The sequence below is a fragment of the Aythya fuligula genome, chromosome 10 (genome assembly GCF_009819795.1).
Source record: "Aythya fuligula isolate bAytFul2 chromosome 10, bAytFul2.pri, whole genome shotgun sequence".
NCBI lineage: Eukaryota > Metazoa > Chordata > Aves > Anseriformes > Anatidae > Aythya > Aythya fuligula.
Window position 1 is genome coordinate 8,215,574 of NC_045568.1, and position 20,961 is coordinate 8,236,534.

Genomic DNA, 20,961 nt, shown 5'->3' on the forward strand with positions numbered 1-20,961 from the left:
CTGAGTGTAGCGAGCATGAGGCCTCTCAAGCAGTTAAAATATGTTCCTCATTAAAGCTCTTGATGAGCATTGTTGCATTTGTCAAAGGGAGGTATCTGATAATATTTGTTAATTTTTACAAAAGCTACTTTCTCTCTTTGTGGGGTCATCCCAATCCCCAATCTCATCAACTGGTGTTCCAAGCTATCTTAACCAGTGGATTAGTGTGGAAGTGTTGTTGTTTTACTCAAAGCATGGATATCAGGCTGTGGGAACATGAATTATAGTTGTGGCTTTTAGTTGCTCAGTGGGGAAAGCAGCAGTGCCAAGTAATCCTAAACCTGCTTTCTAACTTTGTCCTACTCTACAGAAGAGAAGATGGGGAACCAGTCAGTTAATAAGAAACAACTCAATAAATGTTAGAAAGTAGTAAGATTTTTTTGAGAATGGTTTCCACAAAGGGAGACTGCATGATGTGCAGATAATGGTGGTAGGAGTTGTTTTCTGTTTTGCTCCAAAAACTGATTTCACAGTCTTAACTAAATGACTGTTCTGGGCCTTAAAAGATATGAGAAGGATGTTAATTGCTTCTCAGGTTGTTTTATATATAAATTTAAAAAATAAAAAATGCAAGCATATGCAGTATTGCTTGAAGTGCTCTTCCTAGTGCTGGTTAACAATCTACAGATAAAAGGCTAGCTCCGCCCTGTTTTGTTTTGTGTGTTTTTTTTTTTTTTTTTCTTTTTCCTGTAATCTCTTCCTATTAACTTGTTAACTCTTTTCTCCTAATCCAACCTGTTTGTTCTCTGATTGTGTTTCCTTGCTAGCAAATTCATTCACTGATTGTGTCTCCTTGCTAGCAAATGACTGTTTTCTCTTACCTTCTGAACACCTTATTTTTGCTTCACAGAACAAGTGTTGACATCTGAGCTACAGGGCCTAGCTGCATAGCTGAACATGCTGCAAGCTGTGAACTGAAATCTGCTCTGAGTTCAGGAGCTCTTGAGTACGAGGAAAGACAAGTGAAACACCAGTTGCTGGCTTAGAAATTGTAGGATTCTTGCGTCTTGGGTTAAACCAAGTGACACGGTACTGCTGTAGTTTTTTCTACTCCTTTTGTCTGGCATGTGTTCCCACCTTCAAAAAAAGACTGTTCTTGAAGTTTGGTGTCTCACAGTTTGCATCAGTAGCCCTGTGATGCATCCTAGGAGTAGTACAGCACCTAAAGCAAAGCAAGGCATGGAGTTGCGTGTTGTTGTTATGTGTGTTTTGGTTTGGTGGTATTCTCTGGAAGGTACATCACTTTCCACATTAAGTAAGTGGAAAAAAAGTAGTTTGAACTCATGATGTACGAACCAATTACTCAGCCTGTTAATGTTGACCAAGTAATTACATGCAGTGCAATTACTTGATCGTGCTTAAGAACATTTTTCCCTTACTGTACAGCTAGTAGTGCTTTTTGCTGCAGTGCCCAGAAGTTATGTGTACAGTTCAATAGTTTCTTGGATAATCTTTATAAGTAAAATTAACAAGGACATTTCTTTTGTGAGTTGATTGGCAATTGGAGCATCTAGGTATTCTGAAGCGTTTTAAGGTTGTGTAGGAACTGAAAAATAAAACCTTATACACCCAAAAGAAAAAAAACAGTTTGCAGTTTGTCCACTTGAGTTCTAAGATGTCTCTTAGTTTGTGAACTACTTCTTTGATAAGAGTGTCCATCTAATTGTGTCTGATACTGATTAGGGTCTCAGCCAATTAAAAACTGAGGAAGGTCTAAGTCAAAGGTATAAATACTACTTATTTTTAACAGGATACAGTTAAAAGTGGGTCTTTAAGTTCAGTCTTTGATTAAACGTGATGTTTTTTGTTTCAATACATGCCAGTTTTAGGCTTATGATCTCAAAAGCAAATTTAAGACTTGCAGACATCAGTGGATGGTTTGTGTTGGTTATGATGGCTGAGAACTGTGTATTGCTTTCTCCTGTGTCTCACACCAAGTCTTTTATTCTTTCTACACAGGTGTGCATCAGCATTGCTGTGAACAATGGCCCCCTTCTTAAGGATATCTTTCAACTCATTTGAGCTGGGACCTGTGCAGAATCAAGGGGAACTACAGCCTTTCTGTGCTATCAAGATGAAGGAGGCGTTGACTACAGGTGAGGTTACGAACGGTGATGCTTTTCTGAGTATGAATAAACTGTTGAGAAATATTGCAATCCCTCTTAGGCTGTGAGTAGTAACAAGTGCTACTGTTCCTGTCACACTAAGCACTTCAACACGGGCATTCTTTCAGAATGCAAGAAATAACAATGACTGTTGTTTCTACCCCCACCATAAAACGAGGCTTCTTAATTAGAAATTTCTTGTCCTGCAGCAAGAGTGCTCAGCACTTGGTAGGATGAAGTCCAAGCTTTCTTGTCTCCCGCTTCACCACCAACACATAACTATTCACAAAACACATGGTGAAGCAGCTGAAACTGTTGAAATGTCACTTTTGCACAAGTTAAGGTGCGTCATGAGTTTTGTATGATGTAGGTTTGTGAATGTTAAATAGAGCGTTGTTCTCTCCAGTTCTGCAAGAAGCAGACTGCACTCACAAGTGCTCTGCAAGGGAGATAGTGATGTAGTGGAGTGCCATGAAGAGGGATCTGAGCTGCAACAGATTGAAGAATACCCTCCTCAAGCACAGAGCAGTACACTGTTTGTATTAGAGGATGGGTTTATTAATGAGAAACATAATTTGTTGCAATAGTAACTGAGGTGTTTTGGCAGAATTATTTGCTTGGAATGACTTGCACCCAAGGTCTTGTTAGCATCTCTGTATTCATCAGGCCCTAAGTTTTCAAAGACCACTTCTTCACAGGATCTGGTCAAAAGCTTTGTAATAGTTTCAGACATTTACCTAAAATATGTCACTGTAGCCAAACAGGATGAGAGAAAAGCCTACGAATTGCTGTACAGAATCAGACAGGGCCTTTTAAATCCTGCCTTATGTCTTTTGGGCTTCACAAAATGCCAAAGAATGCACAAAAGGGGTGAATTTTCTTCTTCCTCACAACATGATTGAGCTATCTCCTTTTTGTTTAGATAAGGGCTCCAAAGCAGCTGTTTCATTGTGTGTTGAGAGACCCTCTAAAGAAATGGTGCACAAAGTGTTGTTCCTGTTGGCATATGTGGAGAGGTGGAAGTGGTCTAAATAAATCCCCTTTAAAATTTTGCAGCTTATGTCTCCTGACAAGTGTAATCATCCCACCATTTCTCTTCTCTGCTTGCATGTATCATTGAAGCACTGAAAAGTGGGGGAGAAGGGTGCAATGAGCCTGAGTGGTGACTGACTGGGGAAGAGAGACGCTCAGGAAAAGAAATGGATGCACCCATTATCAGTTTGACAAGATCTGGAATAACTTCAGTTGGATTTGCATGCTGAAGCATGATTGAGGAAAAGCTTATCGTGTGAGAAGAAAATAATTTGCCTAATGATTAGGCATGAAGCCAATTTGCAAACATGTAAAGTATTTTGAAGCCACTAGTGTTAACAGAGAAATAAAGGATGCCTGGATTCAGGAGGGGTAGGAAAAGTGTTTTTAAAGGCTGTTCTTTTCTGAGACTGAAGTGTTCATTTTCAGTCAGATGTTGTGATTCATGACAAGTCTTGATTAGTATGATTTTAATTACAAAAGCAGCGTGGTCAGGCTGGAAATTGTTGCCAGTAATTCAGGCAACTTCTTTTAGTTCTATGTGAGGTAAGAACATGGATAGTAACTGCTCAAAACAGATCTTAATTGGGATATGAGAATAGGGAGACTTCTGTGAATGGACTGAAATAGTTCTCCCCTCTAAAAATCCAACAAAAAGTATTAGCAACATGTCTGTAAACTGCTGCTGCTTCTGCAAACTGTGAATTACTGTCAAAGGTTCTGCAAATAGCTGCAATTTTTCATGTTCCCAAAGATGATGGCTGAAGTGTGCTTTTATGATGAGAGGGTATAGCTTTAGCAATCCAAAAAATAGGCTTGTGTAAAACCCTTGTTGTGCAGTCAGCCCACCCTTAATTTCCCCTTGCCTTTATTGGCTATTCTAATAATCTCTAAATGATGTTCTCTTTGAATTTTCTCTATATATTTTCACCATAATATTTACAAATTATTCCATAGCTATGAATACCAAACCTACTTCCAGAGCCTTGTACTTGGATCACTAAGAATTTTTGTTTTTCTGTCTGTGAAGTTCCCCAATTTCAAGATAAAAACTTTTGACTGAGTAGAGGAGGAATGGTCAAGTTTTCTGTGAAATGGTGGAGGTCCTCAGGTGGCTGTTTCTGAGCATTTTAGAATGCCTTTTGGCAAGCAGAGTTGGGTGTGCTTGTGAAAGTTGTAATTTGTAATGCTGTTGTTGGCAGGCATTCCCTAATAAAGAAGTAAAAGGGTGCTACTTGTTCCTCTCATTTGGATAGCTCAGCGCAATCGAGCAAAGGGTATTGAGCAAGTGATTACTGAATGAATGCAGACTTTGCCTTGAGTTTCCAGGAAGTTGTGGTGGTTTTTCTTTTTCTTTTTCTTTTTTTTTTTTTCTTTTTTTTTTCCTTTTTTAATAAGATGCATCTAATTCTTCCCTCATTGAAGTGAATGGAAATTTGATTGCATTTTAGGAGGCATATCACACTGCAGCTTGTTGAAGAAGGGTCAAACTATTTAATCTGCTGTGTTACTGCCTTGATATCATAAGAACAGGTTACACACTTATCAAGAAAAAAATGGATCATTCAGAGCTGGAGAGGAATTTAGAAAGCACTTTCAATGCAGCAAATAATCTTGATAAGCAGCAGAAATTGTACAGAATGTACAAAATGATATTCGGTTACCTGCGTACAAATGGGGAGTAATAGGCTCGGGAGCAAATCAGAGCAACGTTGAGGAGGTGGCACCATGTACCAGAGTCAGAGTGAAAAATGGATGCGTGTGCTTGGGAGGCTGTATCATTTCGGGTGTGTTGATGGGACTACTGAGAGACTCGAGTCAAGAAATAGGTTGAAGCTTGTTATAGATAGGGACAGAAAACAGCTGATTGGTACACTAAGGTAAAGACAGGAAGAAATTACATTAACTGGTAGTAAGAGAGATAGAAATTGTATATTAGAAAAATCATAATCTATCTAATAAAAATAGTATGGCATTATAAGACTTGAAGGAAAGAGTCTGTAGAGATGTTCGTACGGGAAACTAGGTTAAGTGGAAAAAAAAAATGATTTGTTTTGAGGTTCTTTCAGTCTTATCCTTTAAGTATGCAGGGTCTGCATGTGCTAGAGAAGACTGATAAAGCCTTGTACTAACTTTTAAATAATGGCAAACGTGGCAGAGAGAGTACAACGTCAATCAAGTGACTTGCTTATGAATAGAAGTGAAGTGTTGGGATAACTTGGATGTGGATTAATGAAATGTGAAGCTTTTCATCTCTCAGCCACTAGTATCAATTTAAACTTAAGTCAACGTAAGATCTGTCTTAATTTACCTTCTAGTGGTAGGTATTCAGTATGATCAGATGGCATGTGATGGAGATTGATGCCAAAAAGCAGACATGCAAATATTCCCTGTCAAGATGCAAATAACTAAACCCACTTCTGAATTCCATAATGGGATTTGTTCCTCCTGGTCTCTCGGGCTGCACGTTAACACCTTCACTGCCTTTGCACGCGCTGTCTGTCAGGGTGAACTTTGCCTTTTGATTTTTTACCATTTTCTCTTATTTTGTGTGTGGCTTTCAGAGAGAGGAAAAACTTTGGTTCAGAAGAAACCCACTATGTATCCAGAATGGAAATCAACTTTTGATGCCCACATTTATGAAGGACGTGTGATTCAGATTGTTCTCATGAAAGCAGCAGAAGAGCCATTATCTGAAGTGACTGTAGGTGTGTCAGTCCTGGCGGAGCGGTGCAAGAAAGGCAACGGCAAAGCAGAGTTCTGGGTAAGGGAAAAGCTTAATTTCTTAACCCTGCTGACCTGGTTATGCTTCTTTCAAACTGAACAGAGACCTTATGCCTATGAGTGTTCAATCTCTTTAGCATGTGTGGCAGGAGTTTGTAAGACAATTAATTTAGCAATGTACAATCAAAGTTCAAGAAACTGACAATAAAATCAATGGCTTTGGTATTTGAAATACTGATGTAAGTCACACTGAGAGCCTATTTCAAAAAGCTTAACAGTCATTACAGCAATTAGCAAATGTTTAAATTGGATCTGGTCATTGTGATTCATACAAAGGTGAAGAAAAGTGAAGCTGCTTCCAAGGCATTTCAGTTTAGAATTCCTATTTTACAAATTTATTTTTACTGAAAATTTTACTTGGGTTAATGCTGTTGCAATTGGCATTTTTTAATACCCAGTCTGTTTTAATTGTATCTTATCTGCCCACTAGGGCAGTGAGATTTATGGAGATATATCTATTTTAATTTTTTTTTTTTTTTTTCCAAGTTGCATTCACCCATTTGTTATTAACCCAGTGGTACTTTGCTCTTTGCTAAAGTGAAGACTGAATCAGACTACTCTTTCATGCTTAATAGCTTCCTACATTGTAGGAAGGCAGCAGGTTAAGCATTAGTGGTTGCTCTCTGAGCCCAGGAACTGGCTTAAAAGGCATTTATTTTTGCTGTAGGGAGCTTTGTAATGATGCTGGTCTGTAGGACATTCCAAAGAAACCATGTGTAATAGTCTGGTAGGAAAACAAAATAAATTTTGATACTGCCGCTATTTTTCTGATGATAGGCAATGGTATTTGATATTTCTATGGTTTGTGCTGTCAATAAACATACACGGCATTGTATAGACTTTAAAAACTAAGTTCCTGTGCAAATTGAATTTATAAAAAGTAAAAATAGATGCTGACAAACTTATTTGCAGAAAAGGGAAAGGAACATGCAAAAACAATGTGAACTTGGACTGCAATGAACTTTTGGGTAGACATCAAAGCAATGCAGCATACTAGCAAAAACAATAGAATAAAAGCACCTGGTTCAGCTGCAGCAGTGAGATACAGAAGAGGACTGTAATCCAATAGTTACTGAATGTTACACTTTGATTCCCTAAAAAGAGCTGTATAAATTCCTGAGAGTTTGTCAGCCACATGCTTCACTGTTGATATCTTTCTTTCCACAGCTTGATCTACAACCTCAGGGAAAGGTGCTGATGGCTGTGCAGTATTTTTTAGAAGATGCAGGTAATGTCAAATTTGTTTTCAGTTGCTTTTCTAAAACATGGAATGTCGCTTACAAAAAAAACTTCTGTGATGCTGGGTACAATTTTCTAATTCTGTTAATTTGTTTTGTAGTGTTTTTGTTTTGTGGAGTCAGGGGCTGCATTTTTTAATCTCTAAATGCCTTCATACTCTGTATTCCTGTTGCATTCAGCCATTTTAGGGTTGTTAGTATGTCCGTCCTCATGTTTTGATGTAATAGATAAGTATAATAAGACCCTAAATAGGCATAAATAAGTTAATTTTCTTGTTCTGATTTATGTGGTAAACTTTTGTGGATTGGGGAAATAGGTCTGAGATTCAGTTGTACTATTTATTCATTGTGGAAACCAATTGTGGCAATGAGTGAATGGTTAAATGTTAAAATGCAAATCTAGTCAATGTTTTTGCCATATCAGTTTAAAAAGCGAACAAGTTGTACGTGATAGAAAGTTACACATGCTGTTTGGAAAAGAAACTATGAGGTAAGAGGAGATGGTTAATTATGAGAGGGAAAGCTTTAGGTACACTAACAAAAACAAATATTTTAGCAGAGATTTGTGTAATTTTCCTAAAGGAAATGATGTAAACCTCACAACTTGCTTAACCAGTGGTTAAAACTTTCCTATGCTAGAAATGACAAAACCATTATTTCTTGGGAATTAAATTGGTCTGACGTTTTAGCTGATCAGTCTTACATGGTTTTATACTGTATTTGTAAATCGTAAGTAGAAAGAGTAAGCAGTATGTTTAAAAGCATTGTTTGTGGGTTTTGTTGGTGGTGTTTTTTGTTTTTTTTTTTTATTTTTTTTCCCATATCTATACAGTAGAACATAGTTCTACTCTCACAGAACAGCAAATTGTGGAGGTTTTTTGTACCATATGTGCAAAGCTGGAAAAGCTGCTAAAGATAGAATGTGATATGCAGTAAGTGACATTTCAGAGCTGACATTTTAGCTTTGCAATGGCAAAAAAAAAAAAAAAAAAAAAAAAAGCCTATCTATATTCTCATTACTTTGGTCTCCTTTATGAAAAGCTAACTCTTTAAAGCTAAGTGTAGTGAATCTGAAGAGCCCATAAGTAAAAGTAAGTCTCCTAAAGCTTAGAAGCTCTCTGTTTATATATGCACCAGTAGTATTCTGGCTTGTATTCAAGCTGTTATGAACCATGATGTTAGAAAACTTTCATCTTGGACTTCATCATGGATTTCCCATGCACGGCATTATGCGTGCACTGATACTATGAGGATTTCTCAGTTTAGTAAGACATACAGAAATCGACTTGTCCAGGAAGCTCAAAATGTTTCTCAACCGAAAGTGCACAAAAACAACATTCTTTTTTTCAGTTGCTCATTTAATAAGTCTGAAGCTTATTTCCTTTTTCTCCATACAGATATAAAAAACATTAGAGGCAGAATAAGTGAAAACCTTCTGTAATTTGCCATCAGATGCTAGGAAGAACAGCTAATTTGTGCTATAAGTACTAAAATAATTGTACTTAGTTATTTGTCAGAATAAATTTAAAATAGATACAATGCTCTTTAAAATGCTTGTCATTGCCTTTATTATTAGAGATCGCAGATGGCAGTGGATGAAGTGTAAATACTGAACAGATCTTTAAATCATCCAATCATACTTTAATTGGCGAGTTGAAATTCATGTGCTAATGTTCCTGTTCGATCTTCTACTTTGCAAGAACTTCCTATTTACCTTCCATTTTACAGGCAGTTACTGACCACTAACTTTTTCATAACCCAACCACTGAGGCAGTGGAGACTGCTTGTCAAGATACAGCTATACAACTACATTTTGTGAAGGAAAGTCGCTCAGTCTGACACTTGGAATGCTCACATCAAACATTAGTACACTGTAACACACTAACAATCCTCAAAATCACAGACTTCCCTTGTGTCACTATATCCTTGCTAAATTGGAAAACGTTGCAGTGATTTTGGTTCATCCTTGCACTGCTTTAAATGTTTTCTGTAGTTAGAGTAGCTGTTACCAGTACTAGAGCGGAGAAGTTTGTTAGTGCATTACAAGGATGTTTGTGTTAACTTCCATTCTTCACATTGCTAAAACCCTTAGTTAATAGTTGAAAGCTCAGAGATTGTTCACATTCCTTCCTATGTACATACCATTTGGTTTTCTCTCTGACATGCCTTTCCATGCAGAACTGGATGGTAGAGTGTCTAAAATGCTAAAAAAGGCTTGTTCTGAAAGTGGTATTTCAGTCATTCCCTGGTGAAGGTATTGCTACCAGCAGAGCCTTTGAGTTACAGGTGGTAGCTTTCGTTTGAAAAACTCCAAGCACTTCACAGAAGTTACTAACTCTTTCTTTGGCTTGCTTTGCAGATGAAAGCTTTTGATTTCCAACCCTTCCTTCTAAGCAGAACACATTCTGCCACCTTTAGAGAAAACTGCTTTTCTTTGCTTCAATAGTAGGCAGCAGTGTTGAGAAGTAAGCATGTTACTGCTCCATTACCAGATTTAATGTTAGAGAATAATTTTCTTGGAATTAGCTGCTGCTGAGGTCTGCTCCATGGTGGGCTACACTGAGCCATTTCATTTGTATGTTCCCCTTGCCTACTGGAGCCTGGTCGGCTACGTTAGAGGCACATATGAAAAGTTTTCCCAGTTTTTGATGCATTTTTCTTTCTAGACTCTGTAACACAGGGACTGCTGAGCTCCCTGACTTAGAGCTGTTGAACAATTTATTTTGTCTCCTGTCCTGTGGTCTGCAAATAAGTGCTGGAAATCAAAGCTTGTCTTCTGATGTGTGAAATATGAGAACAGGATGTTGACCCCCCACTTTCATTTCAGAATACTGTTTTCTTTTTGCCCCTCGTTCTCTTGCTGTAGCATTGAAAATAGCTTCTAATTCTGTAAGGCAGCTTTAGCTTTAATAGGTGGAAGTCGCAGTGCGTTTAATGCTTTGCTTGATCATTGTTTATTTAAATGTAGTTAATGACCTTACCGAGTAAGAAAACCCAGGATCACTGAGGTGGCTTACTGTACTACCGACTGTCTCTCTCTGTGTTAGCAGCCTCAGAGGTTTTGGAAATACGCTTTTTTTGTCTTGCTTTTGAATTCAGAATCACTGTTTTCCTGGCTTCAGCTTCCTGGAGAAAGGGTTAGTGAATTCTTTCTTTCAAATGCTATCAGGTGGATCAGATTTGCATGGGAACATTATATACCTGAAGGATCCAACTTCTGGGAGAGGAATATGAACTGGAGAGCTGCAAATATTTTGAATGTGTTTTTCTTTGTGTCTGTTGTGATGAGTGATGGGCAAGTGTGAGATCTGAGAATTTTTCTGAGATATCTGAAAAATAATGGTGTAAGTAACGGATGCACAGATTCTCTGAGAGCACGGTCTGCATACCGTATAGGTCTAGATTCAGATATAAAGCAGGTTTCTGTGTGGGTGAGGCATGTTAGGGAAGAGTTGTCACGTTATCAATAAGACATCATGAGGGCTAAAAAGCCAGAAGTGATCTCTCATAGATAGAAGTGGAGAAGTTGGTATGATTTGATCATTTAACTGAGAAAACACTATTTCTAAAACGTGGTAGATGTGATGGTTATTCAGTGGCACCTTGCATCTGCTTAATCTGCATCCAGAAGTGTGATTGCACAAATGTAATAAAAACATCTTCTGGCTTATTTTTTTCTTTTCAAGGAAATCAAACATTCAAAGATAAAGTAATTTGATAAACGCAAAGTTGGTGTGTATTTGGTTGGGAAGGTAGCTGATGTGTTGTGTAGAGCTGAGGAAACAATATAGTATCTGTGTTTATAAGAAATTTGACTTAGATGCAGTTTGTTTGTGTGTTTTTTTAAGGATGTTTTTTTCTGTAACTTTGCAATTTAAAAAGTGGAAAAAAAAGAAAAGAGGTGTTTTCCAGTTTATTCGCTGTTTTACCACAAGAAATTAGATATGTCTCAGGTATCTGTGTATATATATCACAGACATATTGTCAGGTATCAGAACTGTTAACTAAAACACTTCAATTTAAAGCAAAAAATAAACAAAACAAAACAAAAAACTGTACAGCTGGGCACAGACTGTGCTCAAACTGCACTAGTGCAGCAACTCTGCAGATGGTGTAAGCACTACAGAGTGCACCCTGGACCCAGGATTTTCTTCTCCTGGATTGAAAGGCGAACCTTATTCAAATGCTGTTTTATTTTAGCTCTTTTCTGAAAGACCGCTGGCTTCATTCATGCCCACGACACAGTAGTTCGGTGTGGTGACGTGCACCTCAGCGCTTTGCTAAGCGCCGGTCAAAGCGGTGCAGGCCCGGCGCGTGTCCGTGGGTGTCCTGGTCTGCACGCCGAGGAGAGCCCAGCACACTTCTTAGCACAGCAGAAATGCCCCAACTCTTACTTGTTTTGTATGTGCCTTTGTAACGAGGGCAACAAAGGACTCGTAGCAGTGGTTTTGAGACCATGTGAAAACTTAGAGTGTTAGTTCCTGGGCTGGGAGAGGTAACGTGAAGTTTTGTGCCAGCTTTGAGAGCAATGGCTTATGCAGCATCAGACTGTTGGTGTTGCTGCTTCGTGTCAGCAGCATAAAATCCCCAGGTATTGAGAATGGAGGAGATGGCTTAAAAAGAGAGAAATACACAGCAATACTAATGCCTTGTGTATAAGGTTGGGTTGTGAATATTGCACAACCCAAAATGATTTAGTGAAGCAAATTCGTGTCACAGAAACGTAGACTTTTGGGAAACTTGTACTTCTGTAAATGTTTTTCTGTACAGATCTATAAAGCAGTCCTTTCCTGGAGCAGGTTAAAGAGCAGTTCTCTTCTGAGGTAGTTCGTACCAGGAAGGTTTCCCTTGTGAGAAATAAGCTTTTCTTTTTAATGATTGCTCTGTGAGATTAATATTTTTCTTGACCTGAAGGGCACGCTTAACTTTCAAACTAAGCCAAGTGCAAGGCGGTAGACCTGCAGAAAAAGACATTGAACAGAAATGTCGGAACGGTTTATAGTTTATGGTAAAGTTTCAGGCAAATCTCTTTCAACTCGATCAGCCATTTAGCTCAGGAAATGTTTTGCCCGGCCCTGTTTGAAGCAAAGTCCCAGTTCTCAGTTTCTGACAGTAGCACTGTTATCTTTTCTCTGTTCAACTTATAAACAAAACCACGAAACGAGCAAGTTAAAATGAAAAATGAACTCTGAAGATGGTAAATATTTTTCTATTCCTTCTTTTTAAAGCTCTAGTAGGCTTATTCTGGAGGTTGTTTTCTTTTGTCCTTGAACTTCAGAGGTTGAACTGAGACGACTTGACATCTCGCCTCGAGGTTTATTACAGTTCGGCTGAGTCCTAGCGCTGTTGTTTTAGGTAGCTCAGTAAATGCTTCCCAGACGACGCTTCGCATGTTATGTTACTGGCTGAAAGGACCGCAAAATAGCCTGAAGGGCTGGCGCTGCAGTGAAGTTGTGTGTACAGGGCTATGGTTACAGCACTTCTGGAGAACTGCAGCATTAGTTCACAGGCGTGCTTAATGGTTTCTTAATGAATATGCGGCCCAAAGGAGTGTCGGGTCGTTTTGTCAGATCAGCTGCAAGTTTTGAGGAGGATCCTTGAAATATGTGAACAGCGTGTCAGTGATAAATATTAACCATAGCTCTCAACAGAGGAAATAGATGATGTTTAATGGTGTGTGCTGGGTTCAAAATGATTAATTTGGGGTCCAGGCTGCAGCTGCTGCAGAGGTCACCAGGATTTTAGTTGCTGATTCAGCTGTTCTGTCTGAGACTGTTTCTGACTGTGTGCCGGCCCAGCACAAGCGTTTTGTCTGTGTGAGTCCTGGCTGGAGAGGAGCAAAGGCTGTGCCTCTGCGTTTCTTCCTCTCTCTCACCATCTACACCCTGCTGCTGGAAAATTCACTTCCTTGCAATTGTCAATTCTCTCTGTATCTCTAAAATAAAGCCTCTGTTCCCTAGCTGAGTCTGTTCTTGGCTGAACTTCTGAAAAATTTCTGGAGCAATGCACATTAAATGCTAACTTGCTAAACATACTCATAGCAGATAGAAATGAACTATGCTATCGTTTCAGAGCCATCTTGGGTTCAGATGCACATGACCTGCAGCTGCTGTCCAAACCTCTCAGTTTCTTCAGAAGCATACAAAAATGTTTTCAGCTATGCTTTGATATATTGGTTGGTTTTGGCAAAGGTATTTAATAACGCAGCTGCTTGTGAAGACTGTGTGTTCTCACATGCAGATTTTGAAATTTTGCTGTGCTCAAGGATTTTTCACAAAGTATGCTTAAGGAAGACATTTATTTTCCACGATTTTTTTCTTTGTACGAAGAAAGTAAGTGATGCAGCCCAGTTTAATAATTATCCTTTAGAAATGGATGTCAGTCTAATAGATTTCTACTAAGTTCAATATCAGTTTTCAAGATGGGATAGAAACACCATGTTTCCCATATGGTTTCTCATACCCTGATCGAAAGTGTTGTCTAGGAACTTTGCACGCAATATCAGCAATGCCAAATTGCTGTATTATCAACGTGAGGTGAAGCTTTATCCTGTTGACCTGGTGAATCCTGTTTGTTTCTCATTTAACACTTTGATTTCAGGCATTGGGAAGATTTTTGTCCCTAATCTGCTCCATCACAGGGTTATCTTAGAATACACGTGAAAAAGCAACACACCTTCCTCTGGTTTGTTGCTGTTGCTGATGGAATCCCCCTTCTGAAGACATCCTTGCCATGGAGCAGACAATATGAAGTTCTACCAGCTCTCGACATCATTTTCCTTGTGCACCCATTTCAGTGTGTGGTTTTCCTGAAGCATTTGAGGGAGAGTGGGTGAGGCCTGTGTATTTGCTCAGCAGGGTTTAACAAAAAGATAGTGCTGTTGGCAGACATCGACAAACTGAAGTGCAGCAGTTGATGGGAGTTTTTGCTGGGTGAACTCAGTAGCCTGTTTGAACAGCAGAAATGAATCCTGTTCCTGGAGGGGAAGTGGTGTACGTAGTGTCAGGGTGTCATCATGCACCTTGTGAACTTTTCAGGGAAAGACAGGGCGGAGTTTTCTTTGAACCAGATGGTCAGTTTCTCAGAAAAGAACATTAATACCTGGTGGTAAAAACCTCTATTGATCTTCCTTTGCAGTAAAATGCTCGGTCTTTCCTTAATCCCTGAACTGACTTTGCCCTCTCTTTTCTAAGATGTCAAATGCTGCTGCAGGCTGATGAATTAGCTCAGGAGACTCAAAATGGTATCGAATGATAGATTGTGCTCCAGGTTCGGTGGTCTGTTGGAATAGCAACAGTGGCAGCCAGCTGATAAAATGATGAAGAACAAGCTCAGCTAGCAACAAGAAAAACAGGGCTCCTGGGTAACTTTGCAGTAAATGCAGGCATTGTGGCTAATGTGACTTGGCAAAGGAATCTCTTTCTATGAATATAGAAAGCAACGTGCTGACTGATATTGATGCCAGGCAGCAATGCCATGGAGCAAATCTAAACCAATTGTGTTGGCAGTGGGAAAAATACTTCTAAGGCACTCTTCTTACTCCGTTGCCGTGGAAGCTTTCACCTTGCAAGCTCTGCAGCACCTCCAGCCTGGAACTATGTCCATGTTGTTCCAGGTTATGACCTGAAGCTGCTGACCAGAGCTGATGTGGTTACCAGTCTGTTTGCTCCCATTGTAGACTCAAGCTTTTACTTTTTTTTTCCCCCCGCCAGATGGGGATTAACCCTCATCAGCTCTTCTCTACCTGAAAGAAACGTGCCCTACAGTTAAATTACCAGTAATCCCAGTCTTGTTTGATGCACCTTTAAGTGATTATTTCCATTACAAACTCCTCCTGTTGTTTTCAAAATGTGTAAGTAAAACTACAGAGTCTTGAGTTGCAGCTGAAAGATTGTGATGAGAGACTCATTTTTGGAAGATAAACTCAGAAGCTTCCTTGGAAATCAGTGGAAATAACTAGAACCCATAGTGAAGGGCCTGTATGAGCCAGTTGGACGCAGATCCTTAAAAGTTCATGTGTTGTTGTATTTTTTTCCCTTGGGTAATATTACACTGCATGTAGTATAGCACTATATGCTACTGTATATCTCTAGCATATACTGCTGCTACTGGAGTATTTATAGGACTATATATTTATAATCCTATGGTGGCTGGCAGGGAGAGGAATGAGACTGGGATGTGTTGACAAACAACATCAAGACTTGTCATGAGTTAGCATAATGGGAATATCTAATGGAAAATTTCACTTATCCTCACTGTGTAATGATCTTGGAGGCCAGAAGAAACTCATCATTCTGTCAAAATGGAAGTCATGTGGCCCAGTGATGACTTAAGGTCAGGTTCAGGAGGGCATGCAGAGCATGAAGAGATTTTTACTGATGGAGAAGACCTCCTGCTTCCAATAAAACATTATGATTTATGCACAAGATAAATAAAGTAGCAAAGCTTATAAATTTTCAAGAAACATCTGTAGTTGTCATTTCTCTAGCAAGGCTGTACAACTTTTCCTGATTCCTCCTCTCAACTTGTTGTCTGAAGGCTTCCTCTGAACGAGCAGGAGACTGACAGTGCAAGGATGCATGGAATAGAGACATGAGCTGAAAACAGAAAAACAAACTGAAGGTTTTGGGGAAGCACGTGTTAGTCTTTGTCATAAGTTCAAGAGTTAAAAGTATGCCTTGTCTTCGTTCCTCCCCCTTAGATTGCAAACAGTCGATGAGGGAAGAAGAAGGAACAGTAACTATGAACAGGAGAGGAGCTATCAAGCAAGCGAAAATCCACTACATCAAAAATCATGAATTTATTGCTACCTTCTTTGGACAACCCACATTTTGCTCTGTCTGCAAAGACTTTGTATGGTAAGAAGGAAGTGTTAAGCTTCCCCCACCCTCAAAGGATTAGTAATTGTAAAATTCGCTTCAGGTGTATTGAAACAAAACATGACGTATAAATTCATCTGTGGTATGAAAGAGATGGAAACAATTTATTTACTATGAGTATTGTTATGCTTCAGAGCTATAGTCATCTCTTTCACATTAAAAAATAGATCTGAAAAAAACTGGCAAAAATTCCATCAGCATCACAAGTGAAATTTGGCCTGTAACCAACAGCAGCTCTTTCACAAAAGAGTGAGATGGGTGGAACTGACAAAATAATGCTGACTTTGAGATATGAGGTAGCTGACAGCAGAGAAGAGGCCCATCAAGAGCAAGAAGCTGGGTCCCTTTCATAGGAAGGCTGTTTTTATAGTAAGTCAGATCAGGACTTCCCATGTAATTGAAACTTTGTCTTTTCGGGGTTTTCCTCCTAATGTGAGGGTCTTTCAAAACACTCTACCTTTTCTTATAAGCCTTGCCTTCCTAAGACAGAGGATTCTGAATACCAGAAATTAGATCAGTTTCTTAACTGGAACAAATATTCGTAGGCAAAGAATATATTTGTTGACATGGTAAAATAAAATAAAAACTTTAATTCTAGCAAGCTGATGTGACTTCCTATATCATTTGTTTTTCAGGGGGCTCAACAAGCAGGGATACAAATGTAGACGTAAGTTGATTTTTGCCTTTTTCTTGTATGACCTTCTACATTATTTTATAGATCTAGTATTCACTATTGAAAAATCTGTTAATGTGCGTGGCACAGTGCATGATCACCATGTCTGTTAGTAGATGTGAAACAAATTTTGCATGGTAACATAAGACTGTAAGTTGTGATTCCTACCTGAAATTTTAGTGTCAAGATTTAGACTCAGCTATTCTTCTCATGTGTGTGATGCGTTTGAAAAGTTACAGTCATATATGACAGCAGCTTTTGTGAAACCTTTTCTAAAATGAATTACAATTATTGATGGGTTTTACGGTAAAATTCAAAAGCACTTTTTAACTTAGCATATATCTCTGTGCAGTACTCCAAACAGCAGGGGAGGTATCAAAGAGGATCAAAAGCATAATATTGTCCTCTTATTATTAAATGCTGACAGCATTGTCAAGTGGAAGCAGATTTAGTTTAGAAATAGAGGTTATGATAAAAGAGAATGGGGGGAGAAACAGCTTTAAAAAATCATTATCTTGATAGAAATTATTTTGATGTGCATGGTATGGTGGAAAGGAGTGTGTTTCTCACGTGCTAAGAAATGCAAACACTTCATCCTATGTACTTATTATCTGAAAAAATCCTTTTTTTTTCTTATGCATGTCCTGAAGAATGCAATGCTGCTATTCATAAGAAATGTATTGATAAAATCATCGGGAGGTGTACTGGTACTGCAGCCAACAGCAGGGACACAATGGTAAGAGCTGGAACAGTATATTTAGAGTGAAACTAAATACTCTTGAACTATCAAAACCTGTAGAAACAGCCAAGTCCATTTTGGGAGCTACTTGGCTGTACAACTAAGCTACTGTCTTCTCTATATGATTATATGAAATGTGTAGTGGAGGAAACTTTTAAGCAAAAAAAGTACTTAAAAGCCCTGCACGAAGAAGGGTAGTATTGCTTGATTGTCTCTTTCCCTGCTAGATGAAGGATGTATTTATAGAGCAAAAAGGATTGTGGCAGGCTGCAAAATCCCAGAATGATGAAGTTTTCTCTTGGATATGTTTTGTGTGTGGTGTGTTGCTACACCTAGAGGCGCATCGTGAGGGTGAAATGACGTCTTTTCCTGATGTTCTGTGTGCATTTTGCAGCCTTCATCAGTGTACAACATCGGTTTCACTCTTGTCAGGACCCTAAAATCTCATGCAGTTGTTTCAAATATTTTTAAACTCCAAGCAGTTCATGCATGTAGCTTCATGTTCACTGCTAATGTGGTGAGATGTAAAGAGATACTGCTAAAAGCATGGTTTTGTTCAATTACTGTCCAGTTAGGGTGGGATGTGGACCCACCTTCTTACATGCAGTATGTTAAGGTTGGGGTATGGAGGATTAAATTGTTGTAGCTTTGATCCAAGCTATTTTCTGTAAGAAACTGGTCCTGTTTTGGGTGAAGTGGCTCACCCCTCTCCCTGCCCACAGTTTCAGAAGGAACGTTTCAACATCGACATGCCTCACCGCTTCAAAGTTTACAACTACATGAGCCCAACTTTCTGCGACCACTGCGGCAGCCTGCTGTGGGGACTGGTCAAACAAGGACTCAAATGTGAAGGTATGGAGGCAGAGGGAAGGCAGCTGGGACCTTTTCCTGCTTTTCCAGTGTGGTCTCTTTCTGACCCCCACTAGAGATTAGCTATTGCTGCAAACGGTGCATTTGTATGTGTGTTAGACAGAGTGAGATTTATCTCATGCATGAGTTGTTTAAACACTCTTTTAGTAAAGAGAAAACTAGGTACTTGGCTTGTGTAACAACCCAGCCAAGTTGAGCTTCTCATGCAGTCGGAAAACCTGGTAGAAGTATCATCTTGCATATAATTGAAATTACTTCTGGGAATAACTGAAATTTGGTGAGTCTAACTCAAAGTAGCACCTAGAAGTGTCTTTAAAGTGTTCACTGTAAATACCATTCTTATAATTCTACCACAAAAATGCAAGATGATCTTTTCTTAAGGTTTTGGTTAAGATGATCTTTTGAAAAGATTTTGAGAAGAAAAAAAAAACAATTGCAACTTCTTCCTTTTGAACAGATTTTTGTAGCCTTCATTGGCTTAAAGACTAAAATTACAGCTTCATTAAGAACCATAAATCAGTGTCTAATCTGGGCTTGCTATAATGTTTATGAACTGCACAGCAAAACAGCCATTTTGTTGTAATGTTGGCCGGTATTTTCCTGATGCTTGTGTAACTGTACATTTCTTTTAGAATGTGGGATGAATGTGCATCATAAATGTCAAAAGAAGGTGGCAAATTTGTGTGGAATAAACCAGAAGTTGCTAGCTGAAGCTTTAAATCAAGTTAGCCAGGTATGCTTTATTGCTGTTTGTCATGCAATTTGGTTCCAGAGCTTTTTATTTTTACTTCACTTTCCCATGTCACTTTTATGAGGAATGGAAATTTGGGCCTGAGGCAATGGAAACAGCTTTCTCTTCTTAATTTGACCTATAAAGAGACTAACAAAGATGGCAATAGCCTAGAGGAGAAGCTGAGGGAAGAACATCCCACCTGACAAAGAATTTTTAAACAGAAGGTTTGTGTTTTCCTGAAATACAGCTTGGTTCTTTGACAGTGCCAAGGTTATTTTCTCCCCTTGTGTTTGATTGCATTCAAACAGCAGTAGCATAAAGCTGAAGTCTGTTTGCCCATGAAGCGTGTTTACCCATGCTTCAACTTTAGAATTCCCTTTGAATGCTAAATTAAATAAGTAAGAAGAAATAGAGCAGAGAGCTTCCATTTTTATTAATCCAATATATATACACACAGAAGAATCCTCTGGAATTAACATGGGCCCCACAGTTTACATTGTTGGTCTCCTGCTGCAGCATAGCCGTCTCTTGTGTATGGATTACTGTCAACTTCTGACTTGTAAATAAAGATTCAGACACAAGCTCTGAAATTAAAACAGGAGACTATATCGCAAAAGCCAACAGTATTTCCTTTGAGCTGAGCATTCCTGAGCTTTCACAGGATATTTACTTTGAAAACAGCGAGAGCTGTTACACCAGCTTTTTCACGACACAGAAAAAACTCGATCTGCTCATTAGTAAAACTTGATCTTGGGGATCTTCCATACATAAAATTTGTTTGCATGTGCTCAAGAAGTACGTCACATGCTGCCTTCAGCATGTTCAGAGTGACAGTGGTTCCCATCTTGTGTTTCAAAACCTTAACACTAGTCCAAGGGGATGCTTTTCCACAGTGAATTCAAAGCAAGCAATTATTCTCACTGTGGATTCAAATTGTTATAACTTTCATAGTTTTTTAACAGACAATTACATAGACTGTTCAGGAATTTTAATATTTTCTTGCAGTGAAGGAAGTAAAGCAATTGGCTGAAGCTGTAAAAAGTGTGGCTAAATAGTCCGAACTGCGTTTTGAGAAGAATTATGTACTAGGAGTTAATTATGTAAAAGAAATGATCATACTGCCATCTGCCATCATGTTGCATTTAACAGCTATTGTTGTAAATATTTCTAAAGTAATAGTGCAAATATAATTTCAAATGTTCCCTTCCTCCTCAGAAATCCACACGAAGGTCTGATTCTGGATCTGTAGAAAGTGTTGGTATTTACCAAGATTTTGATAAGAAACCTAAAGGAGGAGATACAACAGGTGAGAAAAAAACGTTTTTGTTTAGCCATTTGCCTACTAGACTGTACAAACTGTCACATTTATTTATTCATTCTTGCCTTATGTTAGATAATATTTTTTGAACAAGCGTTGTTTAAAAAATATGCACGTAATTCTTTTTACCTGGCCACACAAAATGCTTACATAGTTTTTGACAAACCCCAGTATTTTTTTAGTCCGTGAGCATACCCACTTTTATGCAAAATGCTCGCTTTATTCTTCGTGGCATGGCCCCCCATGGTGGGAGCGGAGGATGGCTCACTAATCAGACTACAATGCACCTCTCTCCCTTCTGTAACTGAAATGTCATGAATATTGTTAACTAACTCAATTTGTTCACAGAACGTTAGAAGCCTTTGTACAATACTACAAGTTTTAGGATTTAAGCCAAAAGACTAGTTTGTTAAACAGCTGAGGTACTTCAAGAGCCTGGAATAAAGAATAAGCTTCAGCTTCAGAATAAGGGTTTACTTTTTTGTTGTTGTTTTTGTTTGGTTTGGTTTTGGTTTTACATTGCTAAAAGAGTTCTAGCATTGTAAAAGTCT

The 20,961-nt window shown here is 38.7% G+C and overlaps 1 protein-coding gene across 2 annotated transcripts in view; it reads left to right on the plus strand.

Annotated features, from left to right (window-relative positions):
* Positions 1-20,961, plus strand: part of PRKCD (protein kinase C delta) — a 65,485-nt gene that overhangs the window by 35,124 nt on the left and 9,400 nt on the right. For both annotated transcript variants that reach the window (XM_032193895.1, XM_032193896.1), the window contains exons 2-10: positions 1,999-2,135; positions 5,741-5,940; positions 7,128-7,188; positions 15,900-16,056; positions 16,713-16,744; positions 17,401-17,486; positions 18,212-18,341; positions 18,992-19,092; positions 20,308-20,398. In XM_032193895.1, coding sequence (XP_032049786.1) covers positions 2,024-2,135; positions 5,741-5,940; positions 7,128-7,188; positions 15,900-16,056; positions 16,713-16,744; positions 17,401-17,486; positions 18,212-18,341; positions 18,992-19,092; positions 20,308-20,398 — 970 coding nt within the window. In that variant the 5' untranslated portion in view covers positions 1,999-2,023. The remainder of the gene's footprint in view (positions 1-1,998; positions 2,136-5,740; positions 5,941-7,127; positions 7,189-15,899; positions 16,057-16,712; positions 16,745-17,400; positions 17,487-18,211; positions 18,342-18,991; positions 19,093-20,307; positions 20,399-20,961) is intronic.